At 38.7% G+C, this 13,171-nt stretch overlaps 1 protein-coding gene across 1 annotated transcript in view; it reads left to right on the top strand.

Moving 5' to 3' along the window:
• The window catches only part of NALCN (sodium leak channel, non-selective), a 237,819-nt gene extending 225,402 nt beyond the window's left edge, over positions 1 to 12,417 (top strand). The window contains exons 36-44 of the mRNA XM_062624700.1: positions 112 to 260; positions 956 to 1,049; positions 1,506 to 1,638; positions 2,207 to 2,322; positions 4,423 to 4,580; positions 5,216 to 5,366; positions 7,494 to 7,643; positions 8,332 to 8,449; positions 10,176 to 12,417. Coding sequence (XP_062480684.1) covers positions 112 to 260; positions 956 to 1,049; positions 1,506 to 1,638; positions 2,207 to 2,322; positions 4,423 to 4,580; positions 5,216 to 5,366; positions 7,494 to 7,643; positions 8,332 to 8,449; positions 10,176 to 10,369 — 1,263 coding nt within the window. The 3' untranslated portion in view covers positions 10,370 to 12,417. The remainder of the gene's footprint in view (positions 1 to 111; positions 261 to 955; positions 1,050 to 1,505; positions 1,639 to 2,206; positions 2,323 to 4,422; positions 4,581 to 5,215; positions 5,367 to 7,493; positions 7,644 to 8,331; positions 8,450 to 10,175) is intronic.
• The last annotated feature ends 754 nt before the right edge of the window (positions 12,418 to 13,171 follow it).

The raw sequence follows: 13,171 nt of genomic DNA, 5'->3' as shown, positions 1-13,171 counted from the left end.
TATATATGTGTAAAGAATTCATTTTCAAAATGGCAGCTGCAGTAATGCTCTCACCTTTTATCGCTGCTTTCCTTAATGGCATCATGGACTGCTTCTTCTCTGTCCTTCCAGGTGACACTAAAAATGCTACTCCTGACTGTGGTTGTCAGCATGTACAAGAGTTTCTTCATCATAGTGGGAATGTTCTTACTGCTTCTTTGTTATGCTTTTGCTGGAGTAGTTTTATTTGGTACAGTGAAATATGGAGAGAACATTAACAGGTACAGTACATCCTTACTACCTCGTGGGGCTGTTCTTTAAACAGCCTGAAAAAATTACATTCTACTAGAGAGTTTATTTGTGGTAAAAAACAGGCAAGTCCCCAGGTCTAGCTGAAGAGCTCTAAACAGAATTTCAGTTAGGAGACATGGAACAATTTTTCCAGTTCTTGTGCCTCAGACCAAATGACATCCAATCCAGCCCAGAGCAGACCTAGAGCTATTCTTCATTACGCCAACTGGAATACGCTTCAAAGCAGCACTGCACTAGCCACAAGCTGCTGAAACACACTGTACCTACTACACCTTATCACCAACACCCAATCTATATATCAGCCTGATACAGACAGGTGACAATTCTGTGAACTGGATGTTAACTGAAGATTTCCCAATCAATAGCATCACCAGGCTTCAGGAAGAGAATGGAGACAGGAGATAGGATCTGGCCTTAAGTCTGTGTTAGATCTTTGATAAAATGAGACAAAATGCTGAGACCTGCGTCTGAGCTAGAGTTCAGCTATTATATCTTGAGTCATGGAATAAATAATTCAATGAGCTCATTCAAATAATTCTGTAACTATTTTTCAGACTAAAATAGTTGAGCAATAGAAAATGGAAATTATTTGCATTTATTCTTGCCAACGTTTTAGTTCTGGGATGTGAAATGATCTCTCTCTCTCTCTTATTCTTTAAAACAGACATGCAAATTTTTCATCAGCTGGCAAGGCTATTACTGTACTCTTCAGAATAGTTACTGGAGAAGACTGGAACAAAATTATGCATGACTGCATGGTAAATACAATACTGCCAGAAATAAAGTAGACAAGAAACTGGAGACAGCCTTGCATCTCAAAGTATTTCCAGTATTTTAGCTTTGTACACGGAATGTTGTGATTGCCTTTATCTCTTCAAGAAAGAATAATGTTCACTAAACCTCAGAACATGACACACAAATTGCAGTTCCAATCACACACTCACAGTGTAATATTTCATGGGGCTGGGCTATTACATGATTTAAAAACAAAAATAAAAAGATGTTTTAAAAATCAGACGTGCAGTAACTCATTTTTTCCACTCTTTGCTTTGACTGGGGCACAGTGACTTTTCAGATTAACTTTAATGCCTACACTTTGGCTTATTCACTAATTGGGATGCTTTAGAGAAATAGTCATAAGTATTATATTTATTGCAGAGAAACTAAAAATCTCTTTTTATGATTGCTTGACTTTGTTTTCTTTTGTTTTGAAGGTCCAGCCTCCATTTTGTACGCCAGATAACAGCACCTACTGGAAAACAGACTGTGGAAATTATGCTGGTGCTCTTATGTATTTCTGTTCATTTTATGTCATCATTGCATACATCATGCTCAATTTGCTTGTTGGTAAGTGAAAATACACATTAATAGCAAAAAGGTCCATCTTGGCACATAGTGTGTTAGATGCAAGTCTGTTGTGCTATTCAGTTATGAATTCACTGTTACCTTATATGTATATGTTGGTTTTGATACTTCTCTGGTGTATGCTAAAACTCAGGATGTTTGGGGATGAAAGATTTTAAACAAAGAGATATGTTGTATTTGCATAGTTACCCTAAGAAGTACTATTTTCTCAGCTTTTCCTTTGTCCAGTTAACATTTTTCCAACAACACTGGAATTCATCTAGTTGATAATCTAACATCTTCCAGTATCAAGTAGGTGAAGATGTTAGATTAGGCATCTCACCAGCATTTAAGACATACCTTTTAAAAAGTGAGCACAGTGAATACTGATGTAGCACAACAGTATATTACCCATTCAGAATTCTCATCTGAACATACAGCTGAAGGCATTTATTAATGTGAAGTTTGTGCAACAGAATTAATACTGTGCTGAAATCCATTGTTGCTTATAGAAGTTATCCTGTCAGAAATTAATTACAGGCTTTCTTTATTTTGTTTTTGTGGTTTGCAGCTATCATTGTGGAGAATTTCTCCTTGTTTTACTCAACTGAAGAAGACCAACTTTTAAGTTATAATGATCTTAGGCATTTTCAAATTATATGGAACATGGTTGATGACAAAAGAGAGGTAAGAAACTTAACAATGTGCACAGAAATCCAGTAAATTTTCATTTTTCCTTGAAAAAGTATATGGGGAAACCAACGTGTGTTGACAGAACTCAATGAGCAGTTACTGTTCAAGTTCTAAAAGTTCAGTGAGCGTGACCTAACATCTTTCATGGCGCTTCAAATACTGACCTCTATTCTTTACTACTGTGAAGTAGTTACAATAGTAGATTTAAAATCAAATGTAGCTAGCTATTCATAGAATCAATACAATATCATCTTTCCTCCCAGCTCCCTGAGAGTTGTTCCCCAAGAGGTCTGTAGACTCACGTCTATTTATGTGTCTGATCTTCAAAAGGGCTTTGCTGAGATCTTGGCATTGTGTCCCATAATAACTTCCTAGAGAAGCTGATGAAGTATGGGCTGGATGAGAAGATGATGAAGTGAATTAATAACTGGCTGAATGTCCAGGCCCAGGGTGTGATGATCAGCAACACGGATTCTAGCTGGACACCAGTAACTAGTCATATACCTCAGGAGTCAATACTGGGTCCAGTCATGTTCAACATCCTCATTAATAATCTGGATGATGAGGCAGACTGCATCCTCAGCAAGTTTGCAGATGACACCAAACTGGGAGGAATGGCTGATATAGCAGAGGGTTGTGCTACCACCCAGAGGGACCTCAACAGGCTGGAGAAATGGGATGACAGAAACCTCATGCAGTTCAATGAGGGGAACTGCGAAGTCCTGCGTTTAGGGAAGAGCAACCTCGGGTACCAGTACATGCTGGGGGCATACCAGCTGGAAACAGCTTGGCAGCAAAGGGACACAAAGATGATGAAGGGACTGGAGCATGTTTCCTATGAAGAAAGGCTGAGAGATCTGGGGCTGTTCAGCCTGGAGAAGAGAAGGCTCAGGGGGGAATTTACCAATGTATATAAATGCCCAAAGGGAGAGTGCAAAGATGACACAGCCAGGTTCTGCTCAGTGGTGCCCAGCAACAGGACCAGAGGCAAATGGGTACAAACTGAAACACAGGAGGCTTCCTCTGAACATCAGGAAAGATTTTTTTCACCATGAGTGTTACCAAGCACTGGCACAGGTTGCCCAGAGAGATTGTGGAGTCTTCATCCTTGGAGATACTCAAAAGCCATCAGGGCATGGTCCTGAAAAACTGACTTTAGGAGGCCCTGCTTAAGCAGAGGGGGTCAGCCCAGGTGACCTCCAGAGGTCCCTTCCAACTTCAACGATTCTGTGATTCTAGGAGGAGAAGAACATCTGGGAAACTGAGCTGTTCAGATGCCCACACAAGTTAAATCACCATCTGAATAATTCATGACATCCCTAAGATTTTAATATAACAACATGAAGGAAGTTGGTTGTTTGTAGCTGGCACATGGCTGTGCTGGAGGTGGAAGCTGAGTCTGTACTGAGAGTTTTACATCCATCATGCCCAGCATTGACGGTTCTGTCTCTGAGGTGGAACACCACATTACAGCAAGAAATAGTTCCAGTCAGGCTCATTTAACAGAACAAAATATTTTAAAAGTGTGGATACCACAGTTTCAGAGGGAAACACTGTAAGTCCTAATTTTTTTAACAGCAGATCAGAATTGTCACAAGAATAGCAACACATGCTGGGTTGACTCTTAGAGCAGAAAACCTTTGAAAAACTAGTAAACTCCCAACATTCTCCTCTGAAAAGCTGCACAGAGAAGGGGACAGGTTTACAACCAGGTATAGGCCTGGCCCTGAATGTTTAAATTGTAGTTTAATTTCAGGTTTTCAAAGGCAGCTCTTTGGGCATATGATCCTCATTACAGATTAGTGCAAATGGGGAAACTAAATCCCTGAGCAATTTTGAAAATTTCTGGCAAAATTAACAGCACAGATTCTCATCGTATATCAGTCAAATAACAGCAAAGACTTCTGTGAATGTGCTGAAGAGCTGGCTGCATGTGTGTATTTTTCAGTAATGTATTCACAATGTCTTAAATATGCCAGGATTTGATGCAGAGTCTGTGCAGAAACAGTGTTTCTCTCACTGATCAAGTTGAATGTCTGAGCTGGTTGTTAGGTCACAGGAATAATTTACCATCTATTACACAATTTTACCCAGGGAGTAATCCCTACCTTCCGAGTGAAATTTCTTCTGAGGCTTCTCCGAGGCAGGCTGGAGGTTGATCTCGACAAGGACAAGCTCCTGTTCAAGCACATGTGCTACGAAATGGAGCGGCTCCATAATGGTGGTGATGTCACTTTCCATGATGTGCTCAGGTATGCTGAGATTTTTCTCTAAATCTGTAGAACAGGTATGATGGCCTGTTTCTCTCCAGGCCAGCCAGCATTCATTAGGCTTGGGAGGCAGTGCCATTTTAAGTGTAATACAAAAATTGTATTTCCCTCATTTTCCTGCAAAATATTAGCGCTGGAAAATGCAAGTGCTGGGGAATTAGCTCTAAGTAATTTTAACATTTTCATTGGAGACAGTTTGTCATAAACAGCAGCACTCACTTGTTGTTCTTGTATCTCAAGTAATGAAATATTGTTCTCGCATGTGTAGCAACATGACAATGAATCTGACTAGAAATAAAACAGAAACGGGAACATTATCCAAGCATAAACACTTTGGGGAAAAAGGGGGGGGAATGAAACCACCACAGATGCCCTAGTTGCTTACAGTTCAATACCTCACCTGTATTGGATAACTAGCTGTAGCTGATAAGGTTTTCATTTGTTTTGAGCACCACAAGTCTTTTCTGCAATCTGGAAGCCTCAAATGTGAATTTATTGCGTACACCTCAATTACGTATTTTTGCACTGAGGTGTTAAGTATGAGATTTGATTTTCGAAATTAAAAGGTAAGGTCACCAGCATTTAAAATAAAAATTAAAAAGCCGTGTTTCTTCCAGCATGCTTTCGTATAGGTCTGTTGATATCAGGAAGAGTCTGCAACTGGAAGAGCTGCTTGCTAGGGAACAACTGGAATATACCATAGAAGAGGAGGTGGCCAAACAGACCATACGCATGTGGCTGAAGAAGTGTTTGAAGCGAATCAGAGCAGTAAGTCAAGCTAAACTAGTCTCTAAATGGTTGCAGACATTGTACTGCTCAACAATGCTGGAATTTGCTGTCGCTATGCTTCATTTACTCTGGAGTCACAATAATATTGAAGAAGTATGTAGCAGTTGCTAACTCAGCAAAAGAAAAAAAATGTTACAGCTCAACTGAAAGTGCTATAAAAATAGGCACCTTGAAGGCAAAAACTGTCTTCCTGCCAAAAATGTATCTGTCTTTTCAATACAGCAGGAAGATATATGTGAGGAAACCGAAGTCAAAGAAATACATTAAAAACAGTGTAATTTGATGAAACCTCACAGGCCTTATCCTTCTTCACAGAATGTAATTGTATAAATTTCTTGTCTTTGCTGGCAGAAGATACCATGATCAGTCACCAGCAAATGAGTCTTCAAATGGAACCTGTATCGAGACACATCATTTGAGTGAGCCATTACAGTAACTGTGTTTGCAAATGAGCAGTGTGTACATGCACATCAGGTATATGAACCAAGACACACAGTAGCTGTGTCTATGCCAGCAAACCAGACATGGCCAAAGCACTGGCTTATGACTGGAATGGGATCACCCATACTTGTTAGCATGTTCCTCAGCACGGTTTCAGCCCATGTGTACTCATACTCTCCCGGACCACTGCCATAGGAGCGCATCACTGCCCTCCAGGCATGGATCAGAGTAGAGACTGCTCCCAGTATGCAGTGGTTGAAGCCTGAAACTGTCCTGTGTGGTAGATGGAAGATAAGCAAGTCCTGGCCTGGCATTTAGCTTCAGGCCTGCAGGAAATCCCAGTCTGTTTAATTTACTGTTACAGACCTAGCCAGTACTTCTGTTTATGCAGTGTGTCTGGTTGTCAGAAACTTTTTTGCCTTTTCTTGGGGTAGCTACAATATATGCTGGTCACCATTTTTCCTTGGACAAAATTTATATTAAAAAAAAAAACAAAAAAAAAAATCAGGAAATTTGGATTAGGTTTTGAAGTTATTCTTCTCTTTTGTTCAACAAATAACTCTTCCTTTATATAACATGTCACAATCTGGTTGCACTGGTGACTGATTTGTCAGTTACTGTAAGGCTGAGTCCAGGGTTTGGTCCATATATTTTCCATTTTTATAAAAGCTTACTTCTTGTGAATGGAGGTTTTCCATAGAGATCTGTGATCATGGGATTTTTTTGTGTTTGTAAATTTATAAAAAAACCGTAACTGGACAATTTGAATGTAATGTACATTCCAGATGAAATGTCAATTTTCAAGGCATATTCAGATAGTTCCATTTTGATCTGATCTCTGTTATAATAACGGCAGTAAATTTAATCTCAGCTCTCAATTCCAGGTTTATTCAACTCTGTTGTTCATTTCATTATGATATTGAATTACACTATGTTAAAGTAAATATGCTATTCATTTCACTCTAATAATATGGTTCAGATCATTTCACATTATATGAACCTTTTATAAACTGAATGTAATTATGGAAGTTAATATATATTTTCAAATTCTGATGTTAGTCTCTAAGTCTCTCTAGAGGGAGCATGTGAAAACTACCCAGGAAAGTGAAACCCTTCCTAAGGGCTGTTTATTTTAATTTAAAAGCAAATTAGATTGTAAGATCATAATGGTAGTAGATTTGTTTTTCTATTTGTATTGTAAATCTATATTCAGTCCCAAGGTTTCCACTGCTGTTTTATTCAGTATTACTGACAGCCTGTTCCAAAGTTCATGAAAGAAATCAGGATGTTTTTCATTGCCTTCATCTAATTTGTAGTGAATCTCTACCAATTCATTTTTCCTTTTCTTTGCAAGATTTTTTTACTCATAAATTGAAAACTTTATGTGTTTTTAAACTCCAGGTTTATACCAATAATTGAGCAGCTTGCCTTCCACTTAATATAGTTTATAAGTTTTATCCTCTATTCCCTACATACAGGTTAGACATATGCTGGAAGTCACACTGTATTTAAATAGTGACCATCTGATATATGTAGTTTTATCGATGCATCTGGTATGCGTATCTGGTGTGTAATGTTTGGTTAAATATTTAGGTTTTAAAAAGAATAAAACACTGTGGTACACCAATGAGAACATTTTTGTTGTCACATATTGTACCTTAACAGAAACAACAGCAGTCATGCAGCATTATCCATAGTCTACGAGAGAGTCAACAGCAGGAGCTGAGCCGATTTCTGAATCCTCCCAGCATTGAGACAACACAGCCAAGTGAAGATATGAATGCTATTAATCAGGATAACGGCACACAACCAGAGGTATGTTCACCATAAGACTATCATCTACTTGGAACAAATTTAGAAAGCTTCCATATTTCTTATTTGTTCATTTTTAAACATCATTTTAACTGGAAAAGTTGAAAGCATTATTTTGTTCTGTTTCGGTCTTTGCCATCAGATGCAGAGGCAAGATGGTCTAAGGCAATAACTAACTCCCCAGAATAGTTAGCTGCTTTGCTAGCACCATTAAGGGCAAACTCAACTGTACAATTCTGGCAGCACCAACTTTCAGGTCTAGCATGAGTTGTTTACAGGCTCAGGGTTATGAAGCTTTCCTGTCCAAGCATTCTGAATATTTACAAGGTGATAACATTGGGCATGCTGGGTCTTTGAGCAGGAGTCCTGGAATTTTCCAGGGTAGGGAATGAAGTAGGTACAACATAAGGACTCCACTGTAGAAGGCTGAGAACAAGTGTGTACCCTTCAGTGGGACTGTCTAATGGATTGAGCCCAAATGGGGTATGGGGAGGGTGAAGGGGGTGATTATTTTGTTCCTATTACCCGTAGTTGTCTGGGGCAGTAAATGGAAGCCATACTGCCTTAACAAATGGCAGTATATTTTGTTTGTATTCATGTATAAAGCTTGGAAATAGAGTAGAAAGACAACACTTTCTAGGATCATCTCCATGCAGTAAGGAACTATGACTAAGATTCTTCCTCTGTTCAGACAAGTAGCCAGCAGCAGCTTCTAAGCCCAACACTTTCTGACAGAGGTGGCTATCGACAAGACTCTGGAGATGCTGGAAAACCTCAGCGGAAATTTGGACAATGGCGTTTGCCATCAGGTAAGTGAAGAATGTTTATTAGTATAGTTTCCACATGCCAAATCACTGCTGTACAATAACAAACTATGAGAGGCTTCATGATTCAGAGTTCTATCCAAGCAGCAAGCTTGCTGCTTGGACCCACATCAGGGTTTTTCTACACTCATGCATGATAAAATACAGCAGTCTTTCCTCTTCCTTCAAATTCTGAAAGTTTGGAAGATTGGCTCAAGCATTACCATATGCAGATGGTTGGGATTTTTTACTTTTTCAGACATTTACTCAGGATCTTTGGATTGGGGCTGTACTGTCACATCTGTTTGGATAGAATCTTGTGCATTTAGAGTTTTCTTTTATCATATAAAGCACAGTGCAAATGAAGTTTTTCCTAACATCAGCACTTCTGAGTGCCTTGTCTTGCCTAAGCATACCAGGCACACGGTTTATACCTTACACGATAATAATATGTTATTATATCTTCACTTCAGCCAGGAATTGGCCAGGTGTACAATCAGTTTCCAATTTATTTTCTCATACTCAAGTTTTTCTAGTAACTGTAGTCTGGTATAAAATAAAGGCTAGACTATGCCTTATAGGAGGGTGGAAGGGTATAGCCTGACACCTTATGAAATCTTTATCTCAAGAGCACTCTCTATCACCCTCTGCCACCTGAAATAGTCTCTTTTAAAGTGCATAATGACTTCTGCTGACTGCATACTCATGACCAGTAGGTTAGGTGTGTGCACATCAACCTGCTTTCAGCTGTCATCAGTTAGTCCTATTCCAAGTCAGAGCACTGCCTTCAAAGGCTGCCACTGTTCAGACCCTAATCACATCTAAGTGGAAGTAGAAAAGATGATCATGCTGTGAGTACCATCAAACCTGTGACCAGAGTACTTGTCTAAGAAACAGGACAGCTTAATAGAGAACTTGCAATCCATGTTTTCCACTTAAACATCACTGAGCAACAAAGATTGCTTTTTTTTGGAACAGAGAGAAAGAGAGGGAGCATGCAAAGGAGGAATCGTACTATTGTAGCCAACTGGATAGGTTTTTCAAGTGAGAATGAAGAGTTCAGGATTTCCTTTCTTAGTGCTAATCTTGGACATTTCAATCCTAAATGTGCCTTAGTGGACAGTCTCAGAAAAGGAGGGTCACCTCCATGCATGGGACAGCCCAGCAGATGGTAAATACTCTGCCTTCAGTCCAACAAAGGCATATATTTAAGATCATGAATAGCATCGTTAAGATCACCTGTGGGTTTTATATACTTACACATGGGGTTTAGTGCTTTCCTAAAGCCATACTGGCTTCCACCCTTAGGCCACAATAAAATCACTTCCTAGGTGTAGCTGCTGCCCTTAAATGCACTTTTTTTATCCTTTTTTTCGCCACTTACCACTTTCATCATTTTGCCAGCAGGTCAGGTCAAGTAAGTACTGCCTAAACCATTCAGGCTGCAATCGGGCAGGTAAGAAGAGATCAACTCCATCAGCTATCCCAGCAGAAGGAAATGAAGCACTGCTCAGTTAAACTGCTCTACCAGCAAATTAGTGGGAGCAGTGTGAACAGCTGGAGCTGGGAAAAAAAAACCAACAACCACCCTACATTAGAATAGAGCCTTACTCTTTCTGCACTAGATCAGTTTAAAAGTGCCCCAGTTAAGCTAGTCCTATATGCCTGAATTCTGCGCAAAACTGTTCAAGAAGCAGATCTTCTCTAATGCAACTTTCTGTTTCATTTATAGCCCCCAAACCAATAAGCCATTCAGTGTCTTCAGTCAACCTCCGCTTTGGTGGACGTTCAACTATGAAATCTGTTGCATGCAAAATGAATCCCATGTCTGATGCTGCTTCCTGTGGATCGGAAGTCAAGAAATGGTGGACAAGACAATTAACTGTGGAGAGTGATGAAAGCGGAGAGGACCTTCTTGATATCTGAGAAAAAATTAAGTCATACTGCAACAACAACCACTTCAAGTACAATCTTTTTCTATGGTTAGAACTGAAGATGTGTGTGATGTACAATTTCTTTAACATCAATGTCATAATCAAATGCTCATCCTTCTGCCATATGAAGGATAGCACACACGTGTTAGAACTCACCTCTATAGGCACTAACTGTACTTTAAGAAACCTGTATACAACAGCAGTATTAACAAAGCCAGAGAGACTATACTGCCTTTAGTAGGCAGAGCGTTGAAATATTTCCTATGTTCTGTAGCTACATAATGAAAATGTATTTTGAGATACACACCTTTGTGTTTTTATTCAACCTATACCATACTTCAATGTGGAAACACTTTACAATACAGGGGTAATGTACTTCTTCTTTTTGTGTTTTCCCTCAGTTCTTATTTAGTAATGTTTCTTTAGACAGATTTTATTATTCACAAATCACCTGAAGAGGTCAGCACTGACTTCATGATCAAGGAAAGTGTTTTTACAAAGTGCAGATTCTGAATTACAATTCTAAGATTTTTCTGGACCTTTTTAAAAAATATGCAAAATATAGGATAACCAATTTTAAAAACAGAAGGTGAAGGATTGGCTTTTAAAATGTAAATAGCTTTGACGTTTGGTTAATTATGCAAAGAGCTTGATTTTCATAGAGAAAACAGGGGAAAAAAATAAAGAAAAAAAAGACATGAAAACTGTGTCTCTAAGCATCCAGCAAAAGACCTCCATGTGAAAAATACGGTTTATGCTTCATTTTCCGAATATACTGGTTATTCACATGTATGGTGTCATTATTCTCCTGTTAATTGGGTCTCATTTCTTTGTGTAGTCATAACTTTCTTCATGTCTGTGTGATAAAAATTAGCATGTCGGGGGTTCTAGTTACAGAACAGTATTGTATGGCTTTTAAAATACAGTCAAGTTATGCTGCAGAAGTGAATTTTACTTACCCATCTTACTACTCATGCTACAGCCCTGCAAAGCTAAGGCATGACACTGTACTGTGGTTAAGTACCTTTGTCTCTTTTATCCTGGTGCATCACATTTTGACATGTTAGCCTTCTTTTATGTTATGAAGCATCAATAGTGCTACATTATCACTGGTGAAAAAAGCAGCTATCCTTTCATATCAGTTTTTCCAGTGAAAGGCCAAGGCTATACAGATACGGAGGTGGAGAAGAAAAGCCACAAAACACAGAAGAGTTCTTTAGTTTCAGAATTTAAGGCCCTCTAAAAACGTAGGATAAAAATGTGCCCTTCCATCAGGGAATAACTAAGAGGTTGCAGATTTTGTAGCTCAGCCCCCATCTGGGTATTTCAGCATAGCTGGGACCTTTCTGTTACCATTGTTTCCTATGGAAATGATAGGTTGCTCTAATACGGCCTGATGTGAGATCTTGTAAGAGGCTCACAGCTAATGTACATCACCATTTAAAATATATGTCCTTTAAAAAGCAGACAAAAGCCAGTGCTCTGTGATGTTTTCTGGCCAAAATATTAACATAGAGTGGTCAGAATACAGCACTGTTTTCATAGATGCCTTCACCATAAACGCAAAATCAGTTCTGGCCATAAAATAGTTTTCTTGGCATCTATCAGTGTTTTGTTCCCTGTGTATAGTTGAACATGGTTTAGATTTTTTTGGTTTTTTAAATAGTCATATTGAACACATCTGTATTTTGTGGTTTCTTTATGTGTTTTGGGATATATTTAAGTTGAAATCTAGTCAATTGTAACTCTATAGTAATAAATGTGTGCATTCTCTTGTTTACTAAATTAACAGCCATCAACAAAACCTCATATGCAAATACATTCCTTTGTGTTCTGTTTTGTGCGTAAGATGAGCTTTTGTATATATGACAAAAAGATAAATATTGGATTTATAAAATATAGTATCTTTGAAAGTTCAATAATATATTGAACTGCAGATCTTTCTGAATCATTCTTGCTGCAAATCTTCTTTTTAAAAAATCCGGCAAACATTTTTTCCTTGCCTTACAGTACTCTGTCAATAAAAGTGAGTTGCTTTAAGCAATATTCCTCCCTCTGGTTTTCATTCTAACTGCATTCATTGTATCATCTGGGATTATGCTGCATAGTGGCTGGGTGTCTCGTTTGTACAGGATTATTTAAAGAGATGCTTTTCAAACTCTTCTAATTGGGGGCCTTTGGTCTTTTGGTGAGAAGTCCAGCAACCACCCTCATCAGTACCTTCCACAAGGGGTCTCAGTCAAAAAACGGGACTAAATAGGACTGTTTAGTATCTGGTTTTCTTTAACCCACTTTGTTTGCTTTAAAGCCTGGATGTGAATATGTGTGCATGTGTGAAGGGAAAATCTGTGGTGGAAATACTGTGATGGGTTCCAGTATCTTCCAAAACTCTGGATCATAAGCTGGGTTCTAAAGTATGTTCTAAAACTCTGGATATCCCCAGAGCATCTAATTTAATTAGCCCACTAGCTCTGAGAAAGCAATACTCATGTGTTTATTTCCCCATTTTACTTTGGCAGATGTAGGAAGTGCAGTGCAGTTACAAAAATATGAAAATAATGTATACTAGAGATGACTAGGTAAAGGTAAAAATGTTCTTAGTATGGCACCCCCAACATAACTAAAGAAGGTGATAACCTCCTACTCTGCAGCAGAGCAACCAGTGAACACTTGCATATGAAGGTGAAGCAGAGAGGAGAGTTAAGAATGACTGAAGCTCAAACAGCCTCTGCAAACAATGGACAGACACAAAGAGGAAACAATGCATCAGGAAATCATTCAGTCTAGACAGCCT

The sequence above is a fragment of the Pezoporus occidentalis genome, unplaced genomic scaffold (assembly GCF_034315485.1).
Source record: "Pezoporus occidentalis ecotype Australia unplaced genomic scaffold, CSIRO_AGI_Poc_V1 ctg27, whole genome shotgun sequence".
In the NCBI taxonomy this organism is placed as follows: Eukaryota; Metazoa; Chordata; class Aves; order Psittaciformes; family Psittacidae; genus Pezoporus; species Pezoporus occidentalis.
This window is presented reverse-complemented; position numbering and strand designations above follow the sequence as displayed.